The sequence below is a fragment of the Argopecten irradians genome, chromosome 2 (assembly GCF_041381155.1).
Source record: "Argopecten irradians isolate NY chromosome 2, Ai_NY, whole genome shotgun sequence".
Classification (NCBI taxonomy): Eukaryota; Metazoa; Mollusca; class Bivalvia; order Pectinida; family Pectinidae; genus Argopecten; species Argopecten irradians.
In genome coordinates, this window is record NC_091135.1 from 48,870,582 (window position 1) to 48,884,464 (window position 13,883).

Sequence of the window (13,883 nt, forward strand, 5' to 3'; positions counted from 1 at the left end):
TGTATCTACAATGTGAACAGTCCCACGTAAAATATAGATACTGTATCTACAATGTGAACAGTCCCACGTACAATAGTCACTGTATCTACAATGTGAACAGTCCCGCGTACAATATAGACACTGTTTCTACAATGTGAACAGTCCCGCGTACAATATAGACACTGTATCTACAATGTGAACAGTCCAACGTAAAATATAGATACTGTATCTACAATGTGAACAGTCCCACGTACAATAGTCACTGTATCTACAATGTGAACAGTCCCGCGTACAATATAGACACTGTTTCTACAATGTGAACAGTCCCGCGTACAATATAGACACTGTTTCTACAATGTGAACAGCCCCACGTACCATGTAGATACTGTATCTACAATGTGAACAGTCCCACGTACAATGTAGTCACTGTATCTACAATGTGAACAGCCCCACGTACCATGTAGATACTGTATCTACAATGTGAACAGTCCCACGTACAATGTAGTCACTGTATCTACAATGTGAACAGCCCCACGTACCATGTAGATACTGTATCTACAGTGTGAACAGTCCCACGTACAATGTAGTCACTGTTTCTACAATGTGAACAGTCCCGCGTACAATATAGACACTGTTTCTACAATGTGAACAGCCCCACGTTCCATGTAGATACTGTATCTACAATGTGAAAAGTCCCACGTACAATGTAGTCACTGTATCTACAATATGGACAGTCCCACGTACAATGTAGATACTGTACCTACAATGTGGACAGTCCCACGTACAATATAGATACTGTATCTACAATGTGAACAGTCCCACATACAATGTAGACACTGTATCTAAAATGTGAACAGTCCCACGTACAATGTAGACACTGTTTCTACAATGTGAACAGTCCCACGTACAATGTAGATTCTGTAACTACAATGTGAACAGTCAAAAAGCCTTTTGAAGTAACATCAATGGAGCAAACTGCTCATCAGTTGGCACACACAGAGCCATCGATTTGGTTGTGATATATTCCTTGGGTGGATATAACGACAGTGATAGTAACTCCTGTAATATCGAGGATGAGCAGTACAAAGACCTTAGAAAGTGAAATTACAAAGCAATTTGGAAAAAAAATCATCATTTTTTCTCTCTAAGAAAAGTGGATAACATTTGAAAAGGTTTTATACACAGGAAATACCAATACTTTATTGTGGTACTTAAACACTGTCGTTTTTACACGAATATACTACAGTTTAACGTTTAAACACGGAACACATTGCATGCATGGCTTTTGCTGTTTTAAAATAGGACGTTTAGCCCAACTAATTAACTAACCAACCGTTTTATTGTTCTTGTTCAATTACCTTCAAATAGAGCTTTTGTGATCGTAAAAAGTGTCTGAATTCGCACCCCCGATATCCCAGGGGTTACTAACACTGTCGTAATATCCGCCCCGGGAATATATGTCGTGACAAAAATGAAATCTCTGTGCAGATGAGACAGATAGATTAGTCTTTTGAAGTACACCAAAAGAATCTGAGAACGGACATTGGTTGACTGTATGGCTTTGAAGTTTGATGTCGTTCTCTCTACATCATCATCAAAGGGAGACTCTATAGGTCTGTGATTGGTCAGTTTTTGTCTCCTTAACTGCATTCAGCTTTGCTATAACATATTCCAGGGACGGATATTACAACAGTTAACCCCGGAATATCGATGATGCTGAATGTGTGATATTATCTTCCTTCATAGCTTTCTACTTCCTAATCTTCCTGACGTAAGCTTGACACCCCTTCACTTATGGCTCCGAGATGTAAGGAAGGCTTCGGGCTCTGTCCACTGGCCAGGACACTCCAGTCATAGAGTTATAGAGCTGGACTACTGATTTGCCGTTGTGAGTAGACGATATCGTCGCTGGTTGTGTTATTCGGTATCTTTGGCAGCATACTTTAAAGCTTCTGTGAAATTGTAATATAAAATAAACAAGTATAACACTATTATTAAAAGAAGACTAACTTCACACTCACACCCAACACACAACGCATACAAGGTAAGGGAGACCCTTCCTAAACGAGTGTAGCTGTTAAAAGGACAATTGACAAAGAGACCAATTGCCAATTAAAAAAAACCATAACAACTAATTGTTTTATTCACTCTTTATTATTCGATATTAGTCTTGTCTTCTTATGTAACATTCTCATGTAAGTAAGAAAATATGGAAATAATTATTTTAGTTTCTAAAAAAATCAAACTTTAATTGTAAGCAGCTAAAGTACATGATATGATTTTTTTTCAAGGCAGACATTTATGCGAGATACCAACACTTATTCCAGCAGTATCATTTTTGGTAAATTAAAAAAAAAAGAACACAACTGCAGTTAAATTTACAAATATATGTCGACAAATGTTTGGTTGAACATCAGTCGTTCATCAAAGTCTACTTCTTATCATCGTTACACCTTAATAGAGTGGTATTCAAACATGATGAACAAAGTAGGTTTTATCCACAGAGGCATGTAACAACGTCAAGAAAAGGGAATTGTATATACACGTTATAGCCTTGTTATTGTATCTTTAAACAGTGTGTATTTATTATGATATAGCAACCATCCTCAAAACTATGTTGCATGTCCCTGCGGGAAAGCACCAAATAAATAAATAAATATATAAAGTATACGGTAATTCAAAACATTCACTATGCCTATCCACCACCACGGTGCTATGAAAACAATGAAATATTAAATGATCATAATGAAGGCTGAAATTACGTTATGATTCAAATTGATAATCTCTGTGCAGATGAGACAGATAGATTAGTCTTTTGAAGTACACCAAAAGAATCTGAGAACGGACATTGGTTGACTGTATGGCTTTGAAGTTTGATGTCGTTCTCTCTCTACATCATCATCAAAGGGAGACTCTATAGGTCTGTGATTGGTCAGTTTTTGTCTCCTTAACTGCATTCAAGCTTTGCTATAACATATTCCAGGGACGGATATTACAACAGTTAACCCCGGAATATCGATGATGCTGAATGTGTGATATTATCTTCCTTCATAGCTTTCTACTTCCTAATCTTCCTGACGTAAGCTTGACACCCCTTCACTTATGGCTCCGAGATGTAAGGAAGGCTTCGGGCTCTGTCCACTGGCCAGGACACTCCAGTCATAGAGTTATAGAGCTGGACTACTGATTTGCCGTTGTGAGTAGACGATATCGTCGCTGGTTGTGTTATTCGGTATCTTTGGCAGCATACTTTAAAGCTTCTGTGAAATTGTAATATAAAATAAACAAGTATAACACTATTATTAAAAGAAGACTAACTTCACACTCACACCCAACACACAACGCATACAAGGTAAGGGAGACCCTTCCTAAACGAGTGTAGCTGTTAAAAGGACAATTGACAAAGAGACCAATTGCCAATTAAAAAAAACCATAACAACTAATTGTTTTATTCACTCTTTATTATTCGATATTAGTCTTGTCTTCTTATGTAACATTCTCATGTAAGTAAGAAAATATGGAAATAATTATTTTAGTTTCTAAAAAAATCAAACTTTAATTGTAAGCAGCTAAAGTACATGATATGATTTTTTTCAAGGCAGACATTTATGCGAGATACCAACACTTATTCCAGCAGTATCATTTTTGGTAAATTAAAAAAAAAGAACACAACTGCAGTTAAATTTACAAATATATGTCGACAAATGTTTGGTTGAACATCAGTCGTTCATCAAAGTCTACTTCTTATCATCGTTACACCTTAATAGAGTGGTATTCAAACATGATGAACAAAGTAGGTTTTATCCACAGAGGCATGCAACAACGTCAAGAAAAGGGAATTGTATATACACGTTATAGCCTTGTTATTGTATCTTTAAACAGTGTGTATTTATTATGATATAGCAACCATCCTCAAAACTATGTTGCATGTCCCTGCGGGAAAGCACCAAATAAATAAATAAATATATAAAGTATACGGTAATTCAAAACATTCACTATGCCTATCCACCACCACGGTGCTATGAAAACAATGAATATTAAATGATCATAATGAAGGCTGAATTACGTTATGATTCAAATTGGAGCCCAATTGGTCGAAATACAAAACTCATTCCCACTACTGAAACTTCCTTACGATAAAGCAAAACAATAGCTACAGAGAAAACATTTATCAATAAAAACAGTCATCACAACATTTCAAACCGATAGCACATATAATCATTCGTGGTCATAGAGATCATGACATCCTTTCATACAATATACCATAATTACATTAGACCACACAATGGGACTGTTTTAAATACAAGACTAGCATCGAGTTGTGTGGGTAAATATTGGTATTATACGTAGAAAACTTGTTGTAGGTTGTTCGTTAGGAACAAGGAAAGAAAACAATATTTATGTTAATATTTTTTTTCATTAGGTAAAACGTTCTCGGTACTCCATATCACGGTTATATGCACGTAGAATATGGCTGTGATCGCGAAAATATGATTTGCAAAATATTTAGAAATGGTCGAATGATATGAGCCATGAAATTCATATCGCGAAAATTGAATTGTCTCGTTTTAGCTAAAACCGCGAAGAGTTTGACCAGTGTAAATAACCGCCTATTCGCAATCTATTTATGTATTTTTGACCCCGTAAATAACAGGCGATTCGCTATCTAGTTATGTATTTTTGACCCCGTAAATAACAGGCCGCTATCTACTTATGCATTTTTGACCCCGTAAATAACAGGCTATTCGCTATCTATTTATGTATTTTTGCTTGGGACATATATAAGGTAAACAGCGTGTTGTTATGTTGTATTGATATCAGGAGGAACGAAGTGTACGAATGATCCAAGTCATTTGACGATGATAAAGACCATGGAAAAGACACAATAACGACACAACTTCGAGATTCATTAACTATAGTATTTCAGCAGATCAGGTTAGTAGTTTTCTTATCAGCACATCTTGTTAAGCCATTGACTGACTAGCATAAAGACAACATGTATGATTTTATGGATTTTATTAATACAATGGGCTTAAACGGAATGAAGCAAAGAAAAAAAAACCTTTTCAATCAGATCATATCGGGTTCCTTTCATGCTTTCAACTGAAGTTCAAAATGTGTTTTCAAGATGGCGGATGTGGTGCCATCTTAGAATACGGATCAACAAAAAAATAACAACACTTTCTCGGGACCATGTCAGTATCATTTCATGCAAGTTTGAGCTAAATCGCACTGGTAGAACTTAAGAATAAGTTCAAAATGTGTTTTTAAAATGACGGATGTGGCGGCCATCTTGGATTTCGGATCAACCCGAGAAATAACAACATTTTGTCGGGACCATGTTAGGATCATTTCATGCAAGTTTCAGCTTAATCGCATTGGTAGAACGTGAGAAGAAGTTAAAAATGTGAAAAGCAAAATCACGGCGCATTGCGGATGACGACTGTCGAAACATGCTATGACTATAGTCATCATGACCCTTCAAGTCAGATGACATTAAACTGCACTGAACATATGTGGGACTAAATTACAATAGTTCTGCTCTCAACATTACGATCAATGAGGTATTAATGGCTAAGATCAACATAACCTTCTCTTAGTAAAGCCAAATGGCTGGTAATTATAAGTGAATATGGAAAACAGATTGTCTAGCAGGAAGACATGGAAATCGCCTGACAAAAACAGCTAACAACAAAAAAACACTGCTGCAACATATAAATTAACGACATGTAAAATTGTGTTTCAGCAGTATTATACTCTCAGTTTGGAAAAAAGTACATATTATACATAACATGTCAGATTCACACAGTTCATAGCAATCACTTTGGCAAAGGATTTAATGGCATCACAACATACGCTTTTTGGATAAAAATAATTTATATGCTTGTTATAACTTAATAACATAAGCGGTATACTGGTGGTTTGATGTCACCACTGGAAACATGTGATCTTTTACATAAAAGCCGATATCATATGAACAATATGGAAATCTCTCAGGTTCAGGATTCGGAAACGTTTTGGTGTGCAAGACTTTGTAGATGTCATCTGCATATGTCTTGTTATTGCTGAATTCCAGGTAAAATACGTCATTGTTTATGACATTTGCCAGTTTCATCAACGTTCATTTACCCAGGAAATTTCTTGAATTAAACCCTCCTTAAGAAGAATTTAATGAAACGGAACCCGCCTTAATGTTGCAAAGGTATCCTATGGACACCTTTAAGTTAAATTATTTCCTTAAGGTAAGGCAAGCTGATGAAAATGGCCCCTGATGAAGATAACTTAAATGACACCATTTGACTTCAATAACAACTTCCAAAAAAGCAAAGCATCATCGTTAATGCGTTACGTCATGTGTCCGATTAGACGGTATTCCAGAAAATGTCGACGTCGTTGCTCTGTGGCGTTGTAACCGGGTATAAACACGATCTGGCGATATCACTTCAGATTGTCACCATAGTCGAGATTCCATAATAAGCAGCTGACATTCGCTAACTGTTTTTAGTTGACATGTAAATAATCCCAAGTAGTCCACCGAACCAAAGTAGACCTCCAATTATGACTGTGATCTGTATGAGAAGTCTCGTCCTGTCAGACGCCGCTATGGCCGTCACGTGGTCACCGATTGCCACGGACCTCGTCACCTGGGGACACAATGATCACTCACTGATAACTGCATTGGAAATCAGTGATATCATTAACAAGGGTACCATTATTCAAGAACTTGACTTTATTTTGCTTAAGGCTAGAAATGGCTTTATTTGTGTTTACACATTATCATTAATGTAAATATTTTTAGTTTGTGATATTTAATGAGCTGTTAACGTAGTTTTTTTAAATTGTTACTATATAATACAGTATACTAGATATTTTCCTAACACTATCATTTATACACAGTGAACGTATATTTCCCATCACTTTTATACAGTTTTTGAGTTCTTCTTTACATCAAGCAAGATTGTTAAAATTACACTATTTCTTCATTACTGCACATACTTTGAACATGGTATGTAATTTTCAATTATTAGTAACGAGATAAAATGGTGACGTGAGAAGCACTTAAAATACAGTTGATATCTATTATATATTAAGTAAATAATGAAATGTTATTACATTCTTTAATGAAAGTTTATTAAGCCGATCAGTATTACCAATAGAGGTGAGTGGTCTTACATATCCTATAGTATCAAGTTATACTCATATCATCATCACTTCTGCAATGTATCGCTTTATAAATAAATTGTAAAACTATTCAATTGTTCAGTACGTATCAAACGGTAACGCTAAATGATAACATCTTGTTATTTACTTTCACTACCTTTCGTGAAGACTGTATGCTCAATATTCCAATGGGGAAGAAACAGAGGATGGTGGCGAGTATAGCCCCGACCCGGTAATGTCGAGGCGGCTGTCGAAGGTAGGCAACATTTGGAGCCAAAGCTGGAGTCTGTAAGCACAAACAAATGATGAAGCATGTGGTCAACTCTGGAGGAAATATAAACATTCTAAACATGGACTGAATAACCATTGGAAGAATCACTTCAGGAATCAGGAAATTACTACAATCTACCTAACCCAGGACAACTACATAATGTATCAATATATATCCTATACTCCTTAAAAGTCCTATAAACCAGTATTTTTTATATGCAATCACACGTTATTATCTTTTAATCCTAATATTACTACACATCTTAACAAAGTGATAGGCTTACTATTGATGTTGGACTGGTGAGATAATTTGTAAATATGATTTACTTTTTATCAATGGTTCTAAATTAGTATTCCATATGTTCAGTTAATAAATTCGATAAAATGAACATTATTAATAGACTACAAACATGCGCTACCTATTGTCATATACAATGTTGGCGTATGCTTTGAAAGGGTTATAAAAAGTAGTGTTTATTTCTTAATAATAATGAAATACTTTTGCAACGATTTGATAAATTCATGTGAAGAGTAAAATATTTCCAAAGCTTGAAAAAATATATCTAAACACAGAAATAGCAATGTCATTTTGAAAATTTGAATATCAAAATTAAAAGAACGCCGAATACTTGTATTTCAACAATTATTTGGATGAATTGTTGAGTTTTCGAAAAGGCTATCAAACGGTAAATAAGAACAAAATGTCTTGTGCTGCTTGGAAAAAAAAGCGTTAAAGATGCTAATCATTTATATATATATTATATGGTAATGAATTAAACCACTTGATAAAAATGTCAATTCCCACCTTACTATCAATAGCTATATATCTGTCCAGCATGTTGTAAAATCAAGTCTGTGATGGTTGCACGCCACGTTATAAAGGAACCATGAGGAGTTCTAAAATTCATCTGAATATCGAGCGACAGAAAACTATTAACTAAAGTTTGTACTAAATTCATTTACAGTTCTTTAATATACCCCATCGATGATACCACACTTATGACGAAGTAAAAGAAAACAAGATAGTATCTACATAGAAAATGGGATTAAGAGCATAATATGATATATATACACAGCGCTGGAAGCCAATGAATGAATCGCCGTTTCTAGGATAAAGCTAAGTTATGCGTGACGCCAGGCATTGTTCAGCATTTTGTCTGTGACTTACACATAACAATTCAGAATAGATAAAAGCAATGGCAATAAATAATAATATAATCTTCAGTGATTCAGATTGGGGCTAAATTTAGTCCATTTTGCCAGTACTCTATCAAAATGTCCTAATATTTTTGAAAATCATTAATATTTCCAATAGAGAATGTCCTAACAACATATTGTAAAAAACCAAAAATGTCCTAAGATTCTTGCTTGTATCAAGCATTTTCATTGACTTAAACATTATGTAATCAGCCATTAGTAAAATTACGTCCCCGTTTATAACGTCGAATTATATTGGTGGATAGGGCAACGTAATAATTTCTAATAGAAAAGAGTCCACCAACAAAAGTCGAATTACAGGCAAAACGATACAACTATCAGGAATTTTACAGAGATATGGAGATGAGTGTACTCTCATTATAAACAGTGTCGAGGTTTATTTATATCTTCATAACAAAAATATATTAACGTTAATTAAACAAAAATGGGACGGTTATAGGTTTTGTGGACAACAAAAAGATATATGGAGATGAGTGTACTCTCATCATAAACAGCGTCGAGGTTTATTTATATCTTCATAACAAAAATATATTAACGTTAATTAAACAAAAATGGGACGGTTATAGGTTTTGTGGACAACAAAAAGATGAATTTAAAATCAAACACTCAACACTTTAATATCAAACATACATACATGTATATACATATTAACAAACAAAGAAATGAAAGAATATAAAGTGTTAAATATTGGCAATGGAACACAATTAAAGAATATCAAAATAATCCTATATTAAAGAAAATTATATTGCATTATAAAATCCAACTTGATATTAACTACAATATTCAGTTATTACTAATTAAGTGAGCATATTTCATAATCTGCGAGTAAATTCCTGTGAAGATGCACAATTTGATTTTTGTATTTCACGTTTCATTTTGATCATTTTGATGTACCAAAAATATACAACATGACTTTATGATATTCCGGCCTATTGAAGAAATATAAAACATCAACAATAACACTACTGCTGTAACCACTGTTTTCATTCAATGCTAATACACTAAAGTATAAATTGAAAACGGAAATACTTACAGTGTACCTGATTGGCCGTCTCTCGTCGTCAGAATCAGAGCCCGCCATTACATATATTCATCTCACAGTATCATCTAAACAAAGAAACAACTGCACTTAAATTACGAAAGTGTCAACAACATTGTATGAAATCATCAGGCTTATACATTAATTGTATGAAGTGAGTGATATATTATTTCATTTCAGAAATATTTTATAAACAATACAAACATACATAAATACAGAGTATATAATTATATACAATATTTTGTCAAAATAATAAGACAAAAGGCATAATGCCTATGCTATTCTTCTTCTAAGTGATATATTATCAAATGTCATACATAGAAGTGTTAAATTAGAATGAAGTAACGTTGTTCATAGCATGTAGGTTGAAAATAAACCCACCTTGAAACAGTACTGGATACGTGTGTATTTATATCAGTATTATCTTTAACGTGACTGATAGTTTGATTCAAGGAAGGTATCCACAGGGCACATGACAAAATATTTATATATATTCTATAGCTATTACGCGATATGCTTTGTGACCAATCAACATTATTTTATACACGATAACAATCATTTTCATGATGTAATTGTTCACAGAGGAAGCAGAAAACTTCAAAGAGAGAATGTCTATAGGATAATCTTGATAGTACCGCCTTATATCTCAATAACATTTCTTGAAATGAAGGGAAACAAAACCCCAGCAAAAATTAACTTAATGTTAAATGTTAAGGTCAATTTATTCCGTGTTATGAGTACGATGCATGTCTACAGATTAATATTGCTATCTTCTAATGTCTTTGACAGAATGTATTGAGTAGAATGACAGAAGCTAGAATACAAATACCATTGTTCGACAGTCTCCTAACACATCTTACAAGGATAGAGCCATTCTTAAATGACATTAAGTGTTGAATGGATTTGAAGAAGACTAAAGCTTTGGTAGGAGATTTTTTGTTATTACTGGGATATTTACTGTTTTAGCATTACTGCAGTGATCACTTTTTAAGTTCATGTCCTTAATTAAGATACCTCTAAGCCTGATGACTTTATTCAATGACTTTGGAGTAATACGTAATCTTCGAAGATGTCATGTGACCAAAATGAAGGATGATTCTGTCTAACGTCCAGTTACACCCTGTCGTAAAACTCAGTAAACACGTAAATATAGACTTAAAGTCTACGTTTACGTCTATGACCTTTAGTAAAACTCGCCCCTGACATCAGCGAAGATTAAGGCATGTGTCAATTCCCGATCGAATACATGTATGATATAAAACATACATATGTTAATTATGATTACCAGTCAAATAATCTATATATTTAATAAAGTGACCTTCAATCACATTACCTATACTATTAAATAGTTCTACATTGCAGCCGAAAGTGTTAAATGTATTTCATAGTTCAATACACGTAAATATCATAGACATAAATTGGGAGGGGGAGTAAATAAAAAAAATAAACCACTTGAGAAATTGAATTTAAAATACATAATTCATTTGATAATAATGATCGATATTGACCAAAATTCACAAAGAATTGGATATCCAAAATCTAGCAACTACCAGAAATATCAAACTTATAACATTGTGCATCATATTTGCATTGTTCTTTCTCGACATGCCATCTATAAATAATTTTGTAGTCTCTGTTATAAAAATACATATACATTTAACTAGAAATATATATACGAGACAAATGTATACATTGGTCATTCTGAAATATACAATTATGTATACATCTAGTGATTTAAACACTTGTTATATGTTATGTTCGAACGGTATATTTTACTGTAAACCAAGTATTTATATGTGTAAACAAATATGACATTATACATCAATTAAATGATGGTCCATCGCTAACTTACCTGTGATCTTACTTTTGACACCTGACGTGAGCTAATCAACGAAGCGTGACAGGTCACTAAACACCTTTCTTACGTAATCTGGTTATTAGCCCCCTCATTAGTCTCGATTGACCACGCGCAGCACGACATTGGCTATTGGCTATTCGGAAGTACAGTTCTGATTTTGTCTGTACTTGATATCTGTAACTTGGATTAGACATAGACATCTTCATTCTTTTTTTTTCGTCTGACTCGTGCATGATTTATTTTTTCAATTAAAGACACTAATAAATGAAATTGAGCGAAATATCAACAAGTCGTCGGATGTACTGTATTATATGAAAAATGGATCGATTTCAGATATAACGCAATTAGTAGATGCATTTACATATATGCAAAAAATTCTGCTTAGAATCATAACTTAATTCGTACGGGTAGGTTATATGAAAAAGTCAGAAATTTGTAAAGCGGGTTTGACCAGTACAACGACCCGAGTCGGGTTTTGGATAACATAGTCAAGAATCCTTTACATAATATTCATGTATATGTGGTTCAAAACACCGTAGATTTACAACGTACGTGGATTATTAATTTATTATACACACTATATTGTGTATAATTGTGCAGAAATCGCGCAGAAATGTTCATTTATCTACGACAGGTACATCAATATATGCATGGTATAAAGCGTATTCCAAACTCATATCTGTGATTGAGGATAATATTAAATAGGTATCGGACATGTACACATGTATTTGTATCTGTAAAGATCGATATTTACAAACAGATAGTTTATATTAGATGGCAGACGCAGAAAATCGCCACTCTATCGTATGCGAGTAGAGTAGGTCCCGTTGTCCTCGTGACGTCACAGGTCAGGGGTCCCGAATCGGGGTCAATGGCTTGGGGCTTCAGGTGTGTTCTAGAGAAAAGCGGCATTATCTCTAATACCGTATTCGCTATGAAACTCGTACTTTCTCCATTCTAAATTTTATAAAATGACACATTTATCAAGCCTTATATACCAAACCATTCCGTGTACACTTTAAGGTGAAGGCACACTATAATCCCAGTGTTACAGGTTATCAAGCGTGACAGGTCAATAACAAGACCACTACCGGGTTAGGCTGTCATTCTCCGTTTAAAAGTAATATATATAACTTACCACATGTATTCTCCGAATATACATCCACTATATATATATAATCTTGTATTTCTTTGTACACAAACCCGCTTATCATCGTTTGGATATATGTTACATACAGATATCATGCATACAGTTGACCTGACCTATTTTCTGCAGTTTACCTGATCCATACCATTATCTAATGAAGTGTCCGATGTTGACGTAATGTGTACAAGAGTTTCAGAGGTGAATCACTGGTTTAATACTGAACTACAGCCTATCACATGTCCTGTATTTCGTTCCTGGTCATAAGACCACTCTCCGTAATCTAGATCGATTTGTAAGTTAAAAATAATCTATAGTCTGTTTCAAATTTCTACGCAACTGATCGATTATGATATTTCTTCTAAATAAAGATGATTTTATTTTCGTTATTCGTTATTTATATATATTTTTTCCAGATATTAATTTGCTAGAAGTTTAAAAGATATTACACGATAAAACTATGAATCAGGAAATAACATAGATAAAATATTATTAGGACGTAATAAACATCATCAGTGACATAGGGATAAAGCATGCGTTTTTTTTTATACAAGCATGTAATTTCATGAAATTTGGCATGCGAGTAGTGTAAACTACCAAAACAATATTTAAACCGGGAGCCATAGCAAAATGCTCCAACTGTCGTTTCTTTCAAAGATGGTCGTCATTTTCGCAGGTAAAACTTAACAAAGTAATGAAATAGCATGCTCAATAAAAACATGAAACTTGGCATGTTAGTAGCCAAGACTACCAAGATGATATCAAAAGCGGGAACCATTAAAAAAATAACCTACTTTCGGTAATTCCAAGATGACCGCCATTTTCGTAGGTAAAACTAAATAAAGTAATGAAATAACATACATGTTCATTTCAATAAAAGCATGAAACTTGGCATGTTTGTAGCTAAGACTACCAAAAAATATAAATAATAAAGCGGGGACTATTGAAAAATGTACATGTATCTACTTCCGGTAATTCAAAGATAGCCGCCGATTGAATGGGCGAAACTATGAGAAGTAATGAAAAATACACTGAACGTTTTCTTTAACGCATTAAACTTGGCATTTTATTAGCCAAGATTACCAAATTAATATTGAAATCGGGAGCCATTGCAAAATGTGCCTACTTCCGATTAGTTCAAGATGACTGCCTTATTAATAGTTGAACAGTACAGTAGTCATTACAAAACGCATATGACTTGTATAAGACGGTAT

The 13,883-nt window shown here is 34.0% G+C and overlaps 1 protein-coding gene across 5 annotated transcripts; it reads right to left on the minus strand.

The window, feature by feature from the left end:
• Nucleotides 1-3,422: 3,422 nt before the first annotated feature.
• On the minus strand, nucleotides 3,423-13,485 carry LOC138315780 (proline-rich transmembrane protein 1-like). 5 transcript variants are annotated; one of them, XM_069257042.1, is made up of 4 exons: nucleotides 13,464-13,485; nucleotides 9,662-9,735; nucleotides 7,298-7,426; nucleotides 3,423-6,623 (listed from the first exon to the last, which is right to left on the minus strand). In XM_069257042.1, exons 2-4 carry the CDS (start codon nucleotides 9,707-9,709, stop codon nucleotides 6,471-6,473), a joined length of 330 nt encoding a protein of 109 aa, XP_069113143.1. In that variant the 5' UTR covers nucleotides 9,710-9,735; nucleotides 13,464-13,485; the 3' UTR covers nucleotides 3,423-6,470. The 5 variants fall into 5 exon arrangements, with proteins under 5 accessions (XP_069113143.1, XP_069113140.1, XP_069113141.1 ...); XM_069257039.1 differs by lacking the exon at nucleotides 13,464-13,485 and adding an exon at nucleotides 12,818-12,975; XM_069257040.1 differs by lacking the exon at nucleotides 13,464-13,485 and adding an exon at nucleotides 12,807-12,962.
• Between the last annotated feature and the right edge of the window lie 398 nt (nucleotides 13,486-13,883).